The sequence below is a fragment of the Cucurbita maxima genome, unplaced genomic scaffold (assembly GCF_002738345.1).
Source record: "Cucurbita maxima cultivar Rimu unplaced genomic scaffold, Cmax_1.0 Cma_Scf00011, whole genome shotgun sequence".
Taxonomy (NCBI): domain Eukaryota; kingdom Viridiplantae; phylum Streptophyta; class Magnoliopsida; order Cucurbitales; family Cucurbitaceae; genus Cucurbita; species Cucurbita maxima.
In genome coordinates, this window is record NW_019272027.1 from 352,524 (window position 1) to 368,271 (window position 15,748).

At 38.2% G+C, this 15,748-nt stretch overlaps 4 protein-coding genes and 1 non-coding gene across 7 annotated transcripts in view; 2 read left to right on the top strand and 3 right to left on the bottom strand.

Moving 5' to 3' along the window:
* Positions 1-267: 267 nt before the first annotated feature.
* On the bottom strand, positions 268-4,090 carry LOC111486296 (probable alpha,alpha-trehalose-phosphate synthase [UDP-forming] 7). Its single transcript, XM_023133362.1, has 4 exons — positions 3,769-4,090; positions 1,388-3,404; positions 835-1,108; positions 268-745 (listed from the first exon to the last, which is right to left on the bottom strand). The coding sequence occupies exons 2-4, from the start codon at positions 3,364-3,366 to the stop codon at positions 431-433; spliced, it is 2,568 nt and encodes an 855-aa protein (XP_022989130.1). The 5' UTR covers positions 3,367-3,404; positions 3,769-4,090; the 3' UTR covers positions 268-430.
* A 1,029-nt stretch (positions 4,091-5,119) lies between these two features.
* On the bottom strand, positions 5,120-5,270 carry LOC111486774. The gene has a single exon (XR_002718954.1). It is a non-coding gene; the product is annotated as a U4 spliceosomal RNA (small nuclear RNA).
* A 17-nt stretch (positions 5,271-5,287) lies between these two features.
* LOC111486147 (ras-related protein Rab11D) lies at positions 5,288-12,954 on the top strand. The gene is made up of 3 exons (XM_023133175.1): positions 5,288-5,967; positions 8,317-8,776; positions 12,936-12,954. The coding sequence occupies exons 1-2, from the start codon at positions 5,747-5,749 to the stop codon at positions 8,750-8,752; spliced, it is 657 nt and encodes a 218-aa protein (XP_022988943.1). The 5' UTR covers positions 5,288-5,746; the 3' UTR covers positions 8,753-8,776; positions 12,936-12,954.
* On the bottom strand, positions 9,611-11,943 carry LOC111486107 (probable WRKY transcription factor 69). 2 transcript variants are annotated; one of them, XM_023133118.1, is made up of 3 exons: positions 11,629-11,943; positions 11,395-11,541; positions 9,611-10,463 (listed from the first exon to the last, which is right to left on the bottom strand). In XM_023133118.1, the coding sequence occupies exons 1-3, from the start codon at positions 11,739-11,741 to the stop codon at positions 9,896-9,898; spliced, it is 828 nt and encodes a 275-aa protein (XP_022988886.1). In that variant the 5' UTR covers positions 11,742-11,943; the 3' UTR covers positions 9,611-9,895. The 2 variants fall into 2 exon arrangements, with proteins under 2 accessions (XP_022988886.1, XP_022988888.1); XM_023133120.1 differs by having other exon boundaries at positions 11,395-11,538; positions 11,629-11,942.
* A 2,123-nt stretch (positions 12,955-15,077) lies between the features above and the next one.
* The window catches only part of LOC111486166 (60S ribosomal protein L11-1-like), a 2,486-nt gene continuing 1,815 nt past the window's right edge, over positions 15,078-15,748 (top strand). Inside the window, exons 1-3 of one of the 2 annotated variants that reach the window (XM_023133197.1) lie at positions 15,078-15,181; positions 15,292-15,399; positions 15,482-15,524. In XM_023133197.1, coding sequence (XP_022988965.1) covers positions 15,179-15,181; positions 15,292-15,399; positions 15,482-15,524 — 154 coding nt within the window. In that variant the 5' untranslated portion in view covers positions 15,078-15,178. Of the gene's footprint in view, positions 15,182-15,282; positions 15,400-15,481; positions 15,525-15,748 lie in introns of those variants that run through there. The other variant, XM_023133196.1, reaches the window with a different exon arrangement.

Here is a 15,748-nt window from a genome sequence, read left to right on the forward strand (position 1 = left end):
AAATTATATCCTTCATATTAGAAAGAAACCCTCTCAAATAAGCCGACCGAACTCGAGCTCGACCTCAAGAACCTATACTACCACAACGTCGCAGCTCAATTAGCTACTTACTCTCCAACAGCGCATTCCAAACCGATTTCTTCCTTCCTTTCCAGCAGTTCAAGTTCAAACCAAGTTGATTGGCTGGCTGGCTGGCTTCTTATCAACACAACTCTTCCACTGTCTTCAAAAAGCTTGTTGATTTCTTCATTTTTTTTTTTTTTTTTTGTTAAAAACTAACTAACATGAAAGCTGAAAGGTGATATAAAATAAGTGTTATAAAATAAGTGTTGTTATCAATTCATCACCCAGCTTCTTGTACAAAATTTCCCACTCAGATCATCTTCGATCTTCATGTCCCGAAACAGCGACACGGGTTTTGTTTCGACTTTCAGGAAGCGTTTTCACCATCTTCATTGTCGGAGGATGGCAACGGGCAAGAAGCTTCGGTGAGGTATTCTAGCATGCTTATCACTTCAGCTGTGTCGTCTAAATAATATTTCGCTTTGCTCGGCTTCTGTCCAACAGTGCAGGCAAAAACCGACGTCGAAGAAGAAAGAATATTACTGGACAATGCATTACCAATTATTTCAAACATGTCCTCATCGGATCTGTCGTCGCCAATACACAACACAAAGTCGGCAAGTTTTCCATCCTCAGCCATTGTTGAAAAAATCTTTTCAGCTACTAAGCCTTTGGTAACCCCCTGAAGCAAATACATAAGATCAGAAACGAGTTCGGTTATCAAATTCGAGCTCTATCAAGATTATAATTCATAAATGAACAATAACACGCCTGTGGTTTCACTTCGACGATGAATTGACCGCTTTTGACTGCAACGGGTTCGTTTGCCAAAACACTCTCTAAATGATCCAACATCTCCTTAGCCTGGGAAGATCCAAAACCAGGATCTGCATCTCTATACTGCCAGACCAAGGCACTTTCCTTTCGTTCAATAGATGAACCATCTGTAGCCTCCGTATATAAGTTCATAACAGGTTCAGCAATCTGCATCCACCCGAAATCAGAACTTTGGCCGCAGATCTTCCACTCCTCGTCCTGTGACTGCCTGCTCGTTTCGAACAGATTTGATAATAGAATTAGAATAAAAGAAACGAGTTTAGGTGAATACGACCAAAAAACAAAAACTTTGCGGCCATGGTTCAGCATATCTTATAAACTAGCCTCGATTATGGCGAGACGAGTTCCAGTGTAGTATTCAGAGGTCAAAATTTCTCAACCATTGTTACCCTTTATACAAATCCATACAGTGAGTTGATATGAAACAAAGAACTTATGGTTCAGATAATTCTCATAGAACAACATGAGAGAGATCAAAGAAGCGAACCTCAAAAGATATCCATGTTCTGCAGCAATTCCAAGCTTCTTGCAAGGGCGAAACCACTTGCTTAAGCTGTCCCTCCCACGTCCACTCACAATGAAGACTACATTTTTTGAATCTGCACAAAGCGTGTTAAGGATAGAGATAACCTGCTGACTCGGTGACTTATTTATGGAGTTTTGAGGCATCACGGTGCCATCGTAGTCCAAAAGAATGGCCCGACTTTCGGCCTTACTGTAAGCTGATAAAATGGTATCTACTGAAAGTTTTCTGAAATTGGGATCAAGAGCTACAACCCTGAAACCGAAACTAAAACCGATTCCCCAACATCGTCTCCTGAAATGATCTGAGCAAGTTCTCTCCATATCTTGCAAGAAACTACGAGACCAATAAGCAACATCGTGAGTAGCAACATAACGGTAATGCTTCTCATGTCGCAACTGCTTCTCTGTATCAGCCATTGAGATTGCTTCATTCAAAGCCTCTGCTGTCCTTTCGACATTCCACGGGTTGATACGAAATGCTCCACTTAGTGATGGAGAACATCCAATAAACTCAGATATGACGAGCATGCTCTTTTTCGGTCCATGGAAGTTTGAACTTTCTTGGGAGGATATCCCCTGTCTGCAGACAACGTACTCATACGGAGTTAAGTTCATCCCATCTCGAACAGCAGTGACAACTACGCACTCCGCAATGCTATAATAAGCAACCCTTTCGGTAATTGGCACATGCCTATCGAGAAGTACTATCGGCTCATAGCCAGAATCCCCATATTCCTTGTTAATCCTTCTGCAACTTTCTTTTATTTCATCTTCTATTTCTTCCAAATCCCTTCCCTTGCCTCTGGCAGGATTTACAATTTGGACCAGTACGGCCTTCCCCTGCCACTTTGGATGTTGCTCAAGCACCTGTTCCATAGCTAACAATTTCAGGTTGATTCCTTTGAAAATGTCCATATCATCGACACCTAGCAACACCGTCTTCCCTGCAAATTGTTGTGTGAGTTCCCTAGTCTTAAATTCCTTGTCTGCCAGTCTCATCACTGACTCGATCCGAGTCATATGAATACCGACAGGCATTATCTTTATCCCGATCGTCCTCCCATAGTATTCCAATCCAAGATAGCCCCTCTTCGACTGATACTCTAAACCCAACATTCGGCTGCAACACGAAAGGAAATGACGAGCGTAATCGAAAGTGTGAAATCCAATGATATCAGAGTTAAGTAATGCCTTGAGAATCTCTTCTCTAACAGGAAGCGTACGGTATATCTCAGATGAAGGAAATGGACTGTGAAGGAAAAATCCCATCTTAACTCTGTTAAAACGCCTCCTCAAGAACGTGGGCATTACCATCAAATGGTAGTCATGGATCCAAATATAGTCATCATCTGGGTTGATCACCTCAACCACTTTCTGGAAGAACAGCTTATTTGCTGATACATAAGCTTCCCACATGGAGCGATCGAATCGACCCTTCTGATCAGCAGAATATGGCAACATATAATGAAAAAGAGGCCACAAATGCCTCTTGCAGAACCCATCATAAAACTTTTCCAAAACATGAGGAGGCAAAAACGTAGGAATACACTTAAATTTCTCCAACAAAACCTGGGAGACCTCATCCTGTTCGTCTGGTTGGATATCCACTTTCAAAGAACCAACATAAAGAATCTCCATATCCTCTGGCAAACCACTTTTAAGCTGCAAAAGCAATGAATCTTCGTTCCAATTGAAACTCCAGGAATTGTCATTTTCCCTTCGTTTTGCTCTTAATGGAAGCTGGTTTGCTACAATTATCATCCGATCTGAGGAAATTGATGATGGATTTTCGGATGTCACGCTGTAAGCCTGATCGTCGTCAAGCTCGCCTACATCGCCTGGAACTGTCATGATCCGTGGAAACCGCTTCCGTTTCACTTCCATTGCTGGAAAATTTCCAGACGCCAAATCTAAAAGATTTGTGTACGATCTCGAAATCATGTTTATCCGCTAGATGAACAAACTAACAAGCGCAGCGCCTAACAATTCCGTAATACGAAACAAAACAATCAAAACCCTAACGTTCGGAAACGCGATGAAGTTACAAACAAGAACATATTAATAAACTAGAAGATTATCGCCCAATCAAGTAATTAATAAACAAAATTTAACAGAAAAAAACGGATTCCAATCCAATGTACATTAATCTTTCCCGTTATTCTAATCCTACCTAGTCCAAAACCTCAAAGATTCTCTTTCAACCAAGCAGAATCCAACAGCAACCAATGCTCTCCGTTCCCAGAATTACGAAATTAGATCCGTTCTTTAATCGAAAGCGACACAGTACAGCATTGAAAGAAAGATCAAATATATAAATCTAAACCAATGAATTTCGACGCGTACCCGATATATCTGAGCATCGACCAGATCCCGAACGGCGGCAACAACAACAAGAAGAACAATGAACCAAATCCTGAAAACGAAAAATGCTGCAAAATTCGTATCACTTCCGAACGCAATAATTGGTTTACATTCCAAAATTTGAAGCTGACCTCCCTCTAAGCTAAACGATAATTTCAATCCTTTCTTTTGGTGAAAATGGATTGCGAAAGGCTTAAATATTACTCCGGACCTTCTCAAACGTCTTATAATGTAGTATGATACAGGAGCAAAATGTGGCGTTCGTTGGATCACGACGCAATATAAATCTTTTCCTACTGAATGCAAACTTCAAAAATAAATAAATCAAAATCAAAATAAATTACAAATTGAGTTCTGTTTATTTGATAACTTTCGATACTATAAATTCAATAGCTTTCAAAATTGAAGTTTCTAAAAAAATTAATGTATGAATTATTTAAACGAAAGAATTTAAAATTTCATTTGGCATAAAACCAAAAATGTATACTTAAATAAAGAAACTAGCAAGGAGGTTTGATAAGTTTACCATGGGGTGATAAAACTGACCAATGAGAGCCAGCAGCACGTACACGGTGGGCATTCACAGCCAATAACGTTAAATTATCGCATCCATTAAAGAAATTGGAATTGGATAAGATTCAGCCAGCTGGAGTCTGAATCAGCAGAAGCTGGCATAGTTCCCTTTTAATTTATATTCCAAAGTAGGGAGTAAAATTATTTGTACGTAAAAAAAAGTTATCTCAACGGTGACATTTTTCTAAAACTAGCCACGGTGACTTAGAATTGGGTCCTCTAAAGTTCATTAAACGAGACCTGAGACCACTGACCGACGATTACCAGTAAAATTGAGTCCTCTAAAAAAAATTTCTCCAAACCATTGATAACGTGCAGGGTTAGCCAAATGGTGACCGGTTCCCTAAGAGATTTTTCTTTAGACCTGGGAATAACCTATTTAACTCTAAATATCACCCGTATAATTTAAAAATTATGTTTAATTAAAAATTATGTTTAATAGAATATTAAAAATAGAAATTATGTATTCAAAAATTTATTTCAAATAAATATATACATAGGGAGAGAGAAATTACCAAAAATAAATTAATAATTTTAAGGAGAGAGTTTAAAAAAGGAAGGAGATGAGTTCAAATATGTTTAATATATATATATTAATGAAAACTATATTAAAAATAGAATTTACCTATGCAAAAATAAGTATATTTTAAACGGACAGTCCCACTATAATTAACTCATCTCCTTCATTGGGCCTTGCAGAATAAACCGGGCCCAATAAGGCTAGTGAGAAGAACAGAATATTTGGGCCTAAAAATTGTAGGGCTTTACCCCGAAGGGAGCCCTTCCAGAAATTCTCGAAGGCCTGGGCCAAACCCAGGCCTAAGAGGGGGTTTGGAAATAGTTTTCAACCAGCAATTGACGCGCCTCGGTTAGAACCTCACTAGCTGCGTCATTGCCCCAAGCGCAAAGATGCGAATTACACGAAATTTTCTCCCTTTTTATTGCAGCCCACCACAGCTTTGCTTCAGCTCCTTTCCGATGTGGGAATGCTTAGCTGCACGCTAAGCCACTTTCCACACTTCAAAGCGAGTCAAAATTAATCAACCATCGTGAAATTTCAAATCGAGAAACAAAATCTGGTTGAAATTCGTACTTTCTTGCTTGTTCTTGATGTACAGTACAAAATTCAAATTCACTGTTCTATGCCTATGACCCTTTACTTTTCCATAGCTCCGGAGCAAAGGCCTCCACTAAGACGAAGATATTAGTTTACTCTTTTTTTTTTTTTTTTTTTTTTTTTATANTTTTTTTTTTTTTTTTTTTTTTTTTTTTTTTTTTTTTTTTTTTTTGTATATATACATTGATATATATATATACGCACCCGCTTACTTTTAGCTTTTCTTCTTCTGGGAATTCTGATTTTTCTTCGACTTAGACGAAGAGTATTATGGCGGGTTATAAAGGTCAGGATGAATATGATTATCTGTTTAAGCTGGTTTTGATTGGTGATTCAGGGGTGGGAAAATCAAACCTGCTCTCGAGGTTTACGAAGAACCAATTTAATTTAGAATCGAAGTCGACGATTGGGGTTGAGTTTGCTACCAAGAATTTGGAGATCGATGGGAAGGTAATCAAGGCTCAGATTTGGGATACTGCTGGACAAGAAAGGTTTGATTCTTCGTTGTTCATCTATAATTTTGATATCTCTTGAAATTCCGATTATAGTTGCATGGTTCCTTTGTTTCTAATCAATCGCTTCTCTGCTGGTCAAGAATTATGTCAGATATCATTACAGTTACTTGAAATTTGTTGGATGATTCTCTTTACACAGCCTTTTGCCTTTAATTTGTGTTTGAAGAAAGGGCGAGGGTGTTGCTTTGATTCTGATAAAGTTAGAATGCGTTCAACCAAGTAGCACTGATTGAAAATTATACTTGGAAATCTGGTGGTTTAAAATGTTTAGTTTATTTTTTCAATGAACTTTCTAATTGCTGTTGAAGAATGAAATTTCTATTGGGAATCATTGTGTTTAGGGTTTTGTTAGAAACTGGTTCAACTTTTTTTTTTTTGCTTGTTCATTGGAAGAACTTGGGGTAAATATTGCCTCACCAACTAGCTAATCAGTCACGAGCTCCTCCTTGGACAAATTCCTCCTTTTGCTCCTCAACGTACAGGGTGTTTTGTATTCATTGAGCAAAGATGGATTGTAATTATATAGCGGTATCTGAAAACATATCTTGGGGACACCCTAAATGTGCATCCTTACATGGAAATTTGGGAGACTTTCTGTGAGGTCTCACATCGGTTGGAAAGGGGAATAAAACATTCCTTATAAGGGTGTGGAAACCTCTCTCTAGTATGTAACGGGCCAAAGCGGATAATCTCTATTAGCTGTGGGTTTGGGCTATTACAAATGGTATTAGAGCCAGACACCGGGCGGTGTGCCAGTGAGGATGGTTGCACCCAAGGGAGGTGGATTGTGAGACCCCGCATCGGTTGGAAAGGGGAACAAAACATTCTTTATAAGGGGGTGGAAACTTCTCTCTAGTAGATGCGTTTTAAAACTTTGAGGGGAAGTCCAGAAGGGAAAGTCATCCAAATAGGATAATATTTGCTTGCGGTGGTCTTGGGCCATTAGATAAACTTTCGAGCAATAGGGAATTCTTTTATTTCCGTTTAGATTGGTACTCGAAGGTCATAACTGTCGGATCGAATGAAGATGCTGCAGACTACACTTTTCTTGTCTCCCTGCGAAAGAACCTCATCTGTTCAACATCCATTCTTTAGTTATGGGTCAAAATACATACAATGATTTAGTGTGTGCTCTTAGAATTGTAGCCCAATTCAAACTTCACGGCTTGTCTTTACTGAATCCCACTGCTGCTGAAGCTTGACTGTGATTGGAAACAGAGACCAAATATTGAAATATATGCAGAAGCTGGCATCCAATAGTTTCTGTATTTGTGCCTTCTTAGGTGCCATAAGAGAGGAATGAGTGCCAACTAGGACGTTGTGCCCCGACGGGGTGAATTGTGAAATCCCACATCGGTTGGAGAGGAGAACGAAACATTCTTTGTAAGGGTGTTGAAACATTTCCCTAGCAAATGCGTTTTAGAAACCTTAAGTGGAAACCCGAAAGGGAAAGCCCAAAAGGGAAAGCCGAAAGAGAACAATATCTGCTAGCAGTGGGCTTGGGTCATTACAAATTGTATCAGAGCCAAAACACTGGGCGGTGTACCAGCGAGGACACTGGGCCAAAAGGGAGTGGATTGTGAGATCCCACATCGATTGGAGAGAAGAACGAGTGCCAACAAGGATGTTGGGCCCCGAAGGGAGGTGGATTGTGAGATCCTACATCGGTTGGAGAGAAGAACGAAACATTCTTTGTAAGGGTGTTGAACCTTTCCCTAGCAAATGCGTTTTAGAAATTTTAAGGAGAAGCCCGAAAGGGAAAGCCCAAAGAGGACAAGATCTGCTAGCGGTGGGCTTGGGTCATTACAAATGGTATCAAAGCCAGACGCTGGGCTCAGAAGGGGGTGGATTGTGAGATCCCACATTGATTGGAGAGAGGAACGAGTGCCAAAAAGGACGTTGAGCCCCGAAGGGGGGTATATTGTGAGATCCCACATCGATTGGAGGGAGGAACGAGTGTCAACAAGGACGTTGGGCCCCGAAGGGGGTGAATTGTAAGATCCTACATCGGTTGGAGAGGAGAACGAAACATTAATCCAAATCCAATGGGTTGGTGGGTGTGGGGGAGGCGGGTTTGATTAGAAAAACGTACGCTTCTGGATGTTGTCGCCCATTTTGTTTGTTGTATGCATATGAATAGAAATATAGAAATGTTCTCTATTTGTATCAACTGGCCAAGTTCATGGTTTAAATTTGTAAGATTTATACACATCCATATGGAAGTTGAGATGTTGGTGCTGCTTTAGATGTTAATGAGGAAATTATGATATCAGCTTACTCTCGCAGCTATTTTATTGGCAATTCAGATCAGCTCTTTCCGTGTAGGTACCGAGCGATAACTAGTGCTTACTACCGAGGAGCCGTAGGTGCTTTGCTTGTGTACGATGTCACCCGACGACCAACATTCGAGAATGCTGCAAGATGGTTAAAGGAATTGAGGAATCACACAGACCCAAACATGGTAGTGATGCTCATTGGCAACAAATGCGATTTACGACACCTCGTTCTCGTTCCAACAGAAGATGGAAAATCATTTTCTGAGATGGAGTCTTTGTACTTCATGGAGACCTCTGCACTGGATGCAACGAACGTCGAGAGTGCTTTCACGGAGGTGCTCTCTCAAATATATCGCATCGTGTGCAAGAGATCAGTCGAGGCAGGCGACAGCGCAAGCGGTTCAACCCTTCCATCGAAAGGCCAAACAATAGATGTCAAGGACGACTCGTCGGTTCTGAAGAGGATTGGATGTTGCTCCAGCTAAGTTAAAAGCTTCAAACATTTACACGCCACCATATATATGTAATGGCCCAGATCCACCACTAGCAGATATTGTTCTATTTGGAATTTCCCTTTCGGGCTTCTCCTCAAAGTTTTAAACGCGTCTAGTAAGGGAAGGTTTTCACATCCTTATAAATGGTGGTTTGTTCTCATCTTCAACCAATGTGGGGCATCACAATCCACCCCTCCCCCCTTCAGGACCTAGCGTCTTCGTTGGATTCTTTCCTTCCTCCAATCGATGTGGGACCGCCCCCAAATCCACCCCCGTTTGGGGCTCGGCGTCCTTACTACCGCCTTGAGTCTACCCCCTTCGGGGAACAGCGAGAAGGCTTGCACGTCGTCCGATGTTTGGCTCTAATACCATTAGTAACGACCCGTATCCACCGCCAGTAGATATTGTCCTCTTTGGGCTTTCCCTTTCAGGCTTCACCTCAAGGCCTTAAAACGCGTCTGATAGGGGGAAGGTTTCCACACCCTTACAATATATGAATATATGTTGGGCGGGTAGAGGGGGACTAAAAAGTGCCTTGACGTGTCCCCTTACTTCTTGCCCTTTTATGCGGGTGAGCTTACTTCTACAGTATAAGACGGGGACTACGCCCCTCTCTTAAAGCCACGGCATCCCACCGATCCTTGCCTGCATCCAATCCCTAATTTTTGTTCACCATTGATGATCGTGTTGGGACCATAGATTCCCTTTGCCAAGTCATTGCCAGCAACTCGGAATCTATCCTAATATCCTTTACAATATCCTTTACAATTAGAAAGAAGTCACGACCTCGATGAACTCGAACTCAAACTATGTGCAGAACTGGATGTATATATATTAAAGACGAGGAGATTTATTTCAAAAGGAAACAGAATTTCATTATTTTCTCAATATTCTTGACTAACTTTCACTGTACAACAGAAGAAACCCACCGATCCCAATTTAAAACTAAATTAGAAAGAAAAAAATAATAATAATTATGTAGAAAAATCCTCTCCCCCTCTTTTTTCTTTCTTTGTGAAGTGTCCAAAGCGATCGCCAATTGGCAATTGGAAAGTCCAGCTAGAAAAAAGCGAAAGAAAAGTGTTACGGTCATGTTCCTGTAACACAAACCAACCAAATCCTTAAAAAAAACCGCTAGCAATCTAAAACCCTGCCACATGTCCGGTTCGGTCCGTCGGGTTGGACCGCTCGCCGCCGGCCGAAAACCACAGAGCATTCAGGTAATTCCCCAAGATCCGCAAATAACGACTCGTCCTCGTCATTTCCTCTTGCAGACAAAACCATTACATCGGCGTCGTCGAACATGTCGCCTCCCCCATAAATCGGGCCCTCCAGGATTCTATCGTACGCCACGTCAGCCAACCATCCAAAATCGCCGATGCACGGTTTTATCATCAGCGAGTCGCCACCGAGTTCCAGTTCCGGCTGACTCGCGAAAACCACCGCTGGCGACGCGGGGGTGGCGTTGGTGTGGTCGGAATTGGAGGGCGACGTGGTTGCGCTCCCCGGTGACGAGTCCTCAGCGATGGCGGCGGAGGGTGGCGAGGAATTGTGGTGTTGGTGATGGTGAGATTTGGTCGCCGGGAGCTGGTGGTTGTGGTCGAAAGAGTAGGTAATAACAAGCTTGGTGGGGTCCACACGGCTTCTTTCTACTTGCTTTCTGGCCGGGCAGCCTTTGGAGCTACTACATCGGTAATATCCCCTAACATATATATATATATATAATAAATTTATGTAAATAATAATTTAAAAAAACGTGGGATTAATTATTAATACAGATATATCCAAAAGTAAAAGTGTCCGTTCAGTTAACGGGAAAGAAGGTAAACCCATGAGCCAATCACCAAACAAATCTCAATAGAATAACGCAAAAATTACATTAAAAATTCAATAATTAATAATTAGTATTTTTTTTTTAAGTATCAATTAATTCATCCCATTTTAAGATAATATTACCTAATTTATGTGTTATAATAAATTTTTGGGATAAGGTAGATTTGATTAATAAATAATATTTTATTTTAAAGACTTTTCGTATAGTCGTCACTCACTGGTATGACATCAATGTGAAAGGCATCTTCAAATAATGTCGTGATTCAATTAATTAAAAACAAATTAAAATTTAAAAACGGTTTTAAAAATTATGTAATTTTAGTAATAGTTTTAAAAAAATGTGCAATTATTAGGCAAAAGAAGGAAACAAAATAGGGCAATAATTAGGTAAAAGAAAAAGGGGGAAAATAAAGTGCGTGTTGTACACGCTTTATGAGAGCGATTGGATAATGGGTATGATCCCAATTCCCAACTACAACAGATAATAATAATAAAACAAAGCGGCGATATTAGCAAAAGCCGCCTTTGTGCTAAAATGCGCCAATCTCAATCCAGATGCGACCGTTGCCGGTGGTTAGATATTTCTTATTGGTTAAAAAACTGCCGGCCGGTGGTGGCGGCGGCACGGCGGCTAACATGAAAGTTGAATTTTTTAAACATTTCTTCGAATTTTCGATTAAATTAGCTGAAATTAATTATAAATGCATCAAAATTAAGTCAATTCCTCTTTCAATTAGAGCAAAATTAATAGAAATCAAACCAATAATTACGAAAAAAATGCCCTTAATTTTGTATAATACCTGGGATAAGGAGAGCCTTTGATTGGCTTTTGGCCGTATTTCCTCCAAGCCCATGAATCCGACGGTGGATATGCTTCCCCTTTGCTCTTAGATCCCTCCATGTCACCGATCGGTACGGACACCACTCTTTTCTGCCCTCCCCTTCTACTGTAAAATAAAAAACAAAATCCATAAATTAAATTAAAATTTTAAAAAATATTAATTTAAAGTAAATTAAATTGATAAAAAACTAACCTTTTTCTGGAGCCATTGCCGTCGGTGGGGGATCCCGGCAGGCCGTCGTCCGACATGGCTCCAGGATCTTCTTGCTCGGAGAGAAATGGGTTAGTGCGAACACGGCGGTCCATGGGCGGAACGGCGATGAAAACTTGAACGCCGGTTGCCGGAAATTTTGTGATAACGATCAATCGTACGGGTGAGATTAAAGAGAGAAAAAGGAAATGGGATTTGGGCGGAGAGATTGGGAGAGGGAAGGAGTGAGAGATTTAGATGAGGTTTAATACAAAGAATGGTCATGGTGACAGATTGGCAAACTATGTTTGTTTATTAAGGTCGTGCAAGCAAATACGAAGTAAATTATAATGCTTAAGGGGGAGGGTTTAGCTCGGGTACGGTCGGGTGCAGTGTAGAGTCTTTGTGGAATTATTTAGATGGATTAATTATTGAATTATAATCCTAAACAAAGCAGAGGGTTTTGGTTAATCACACCGTGACAGAGTTTTAAATAATGTTAATGTTGTTTTTAGATTATTTATTTAAATAATTAAATTTGTATGATTTAATTAATAGGAAATAGCTTTATTCGACATTTCTAGTCTAATATATTTAAAAAATCTCTCTTAAAAAGAACGTTTTCAATTTCTAGAAGTATAATAATAAAAAAAAAAATTATGTTAAATTTAAGGATATTAAGTTTATTTTATTTTATATGTTTATTAGTTTAATAAAAAATTTAAATGCAATATCGACAATAATTACTCGATGACTAAATAAAAGTATAGTTTAAATTTAATACACATAATATTAAGAACTTAGTATATATTAAAAAACGTTTTTTTTTTTTTTTTTTTGTGTTAATGTTTTTAAAATGTATTGATTTACGATTAAAAGTTTGAAATTGATATTGTGGATTATTCAAGAGGGCGCAAGTGTTGGGGTAATGGGAAAATTAGAAGAGAGATCAACGGTGGTGATTAACTTCCACAAATTTCCTCAAACGTCTGCAAAACTACGTTTGAACGGTTGCCCAATGACACAGGAATCTTGGCACGTGTTGACTTTTAATAAATTTATTCAATTTAATATTCCATTAATTTGTATACAACTAACAATTAATTAACTGTAATATATCAAATTTCAAGTGAATAATTTAGTAGAAATACTCATTTTGTTAATAATTATGAATAATTAATAATTTAAAACAAATTCATTTATATTATTGACTTTAAATTAATGTACTTACCATCATAATTACATAAAATCTTAAGGATTAAATGGTAAATTTAGTTGTATTTTAAATAAAATTAGGATTTTATCCTTAGAGAAATACAACTTTATAAATAATTTGTATCATTAAATGTCACTAACGAATTCAATACGTGACAGTCAGCTATTTCAATATGTCCTCAATTTGTTAATCGCTTCTACAGTGATGTGTTGAACTAGATAATAAATTTAGAAATATTCATTTTACCTTCGGAGGAGATTCTCCATTTTGACCGAAAATGAAATGTGATAGGGGATGGAATTATATTGCCGTTTCCGTCTCCGTCCCCGCTTAATATAAAATATTTTCAATATATATAATAAATTAGTTAATTTTGAAATTAAAATTTGAATTTTTAAAATAACTCATTTTTAAAAAATAATAAACAACAATTTCGCAGATATAAAGAATGAAATAAGTGATTGGGATGAAGATCTCTCCACCACGCCCGAATATATCTCTAAACATATTATTCAATCGAAAATCGAAAATAATTGTCATAGTCCTTTCTTCTTTGCCCGACCCATTTTTATATCCAAAACAAATTTTTTAAGTCTTTATGGCAACGTTCCTACAATTTTGAGGTTGTGGACAATTGAAGGATAGCCAGATTTTTATTCCCGGTTAAAAGAATCAAATATTGTTACCAATAATAATTATTTGCGCTATTTATTTCCATTCCCGGTAGCCATTCTTTGCCAATCCAGGTAAACACACAGATTCTTTAAGTAATTCAACTTTGAATGGTGAGTAATTTTATTGCTTTCCAATTTTTCCTTTTCTATTTATGATATTCTATCGAAACGACGTCGGATAAACCAAAGATTCCCGTCCAACGTAAGCATGGGAAACGGGTTTTTAATTTAATAAGAATTATATTATTTTTGTTTAATATATTATTAAATAAAACCATTATCTGTCCGACTTCTTCTTTCGCGGCTTCTTCAATGATCATCAATTATTGGTAATATTTAATTAAACAATTATTAATTAATTACAGCAGATTGAATGGATATTTACTATCCAAAAGTAACTAAAAAAAATGGCGGAGATAAGTTAATTTAATTCCTTCAAATAAATAAGCTGACCAATTCTTATCTTTATTTTATTTTATTTGTTTTATTATACACATTTTCACATTCAGCGGTTTGAATATACCAACCAATCAAGTTACTATTTATAAATTATGCTTTTTTTATTTTGACATTATATTAATATTATTTTAGGTTAGAATAATCTAATTTTCTTGGGAATAACGTAATCTGTTATTGTACGTGCCAATCAGGTATAAGCTTGTCCACATGCTCGACCTGAATGCATAGACAACATTAGTGTAGAATTCGTTGCCCGCTAGGTACAAAGGCTCGTGCCTCTGACTTTTTGCACGTACTCACTCATCTTTATCAAGTCTCTCTCTGTTCTTTCACTTTGTCTCGTCGATTCGCTTTAAGCAATATAATTGAGAGCGAGACTGCTATGACGTTCATCTACGGATGACTGTTTGAAGTACAAGGGTAAACTCGAACTTAGATAGGATAAGACTGTACGCGTTAAGCCCTTTGAGTGTCATAAGTAGTGATAGGGAAATTGCTATCGATAAAGGATTGAGACTGTTTGTTCTCAATGGTATGCAACACTATTGTAGCTCACCTCTACATCAACTCATAATTAAATTATAACTTAAGTTTTAGAGTGTTCGAGACTATGAATAACTTTGGGCCTGGTTGCAATCAACCCATTTGTTTAGTTGTTGTTAAATGTAACAACCCAAATCTACTGCTAGCAGATGTTGTCCTCTTTGAATTTTTTTTAACGCTTTAAAACGTGTCTACTAGGGAAATGTTCCACACACTTATAAATAGTGTTTCATTCTCCTCCCGACCAATGTGGGACATCACAATAAACCTTTCCGACCTAAACGAGTAAAGTTTCTCGATCATAGGGAAAATTAAAAAAGAGAGAGAAATGACTCACCAATTAAATTAGCTAATGATCCTTTATAAGCTATTCTATAAGGGTTAGAGACTTTTGAAAACTATTTAACAACTAGAAATTAAAATTTAAAAAAAAAAAACTAAATTATTCTATAAAAAATATTGGGCCTCAATTGTAGGGCCCATATGATAGCAATTTCATAGGCCCAAAACTAAAGCCCATAACCTAGGCGAATCAGAAACCCTAGCTTCGGCTACTTCAAACAATATTAGGGTTTCTTCATCTTTCCCTGGGATCGAGCAGCAGTAGCACCACCAGCAACACACAAGCCGCAGCCGCGTAGCCACCCGCCAGAACATTTCAATGGTAATTTTCTCTAGATTCTTTCTGTTTTCTAGCTGTAGATTCTTAAAAAGCTCCTATAATCTTGTTTCCTTCATGCGACTTAATCATTTACTTCTGTTAACATGGCGCAGGCTTCGGAGAGGAAGTTATCGAACACCATGAGGGATATTAAGGTGCAGAAGCTCGTTCTCAATATCTCAGTCGGTGAGAGCGGAGATCGGCTTACAAGAGCTGCCAAGGTTCTACTTTAATGTGTACATTGTTCTTGTTCATTTAGCTGCTTCTTTTTTGTTTCCGCCATTAATGATTTACTTTGATTAGGTGCTCGAGCAACTAAGCGGCCAGAGCCCTGTGTTCTCTAAGGGTACTTTCTTTTTTCTCTTAATGTACTCGATTGACTTAGATTATGGAATGGTCCAAATGATAATAGGAAGAAAGATTTAGAATCTCAAGTTGAAATTATTGATGAAAATAGATGTTTGGATGAGTTCTTATGTTTTTAGAATTGAAACTGAAGTTATCTTTGAATATCACAGCCCAATATTGGATCTGATAAACTATTTTTTTTTTTTTTTTTTTTTTTTTTTT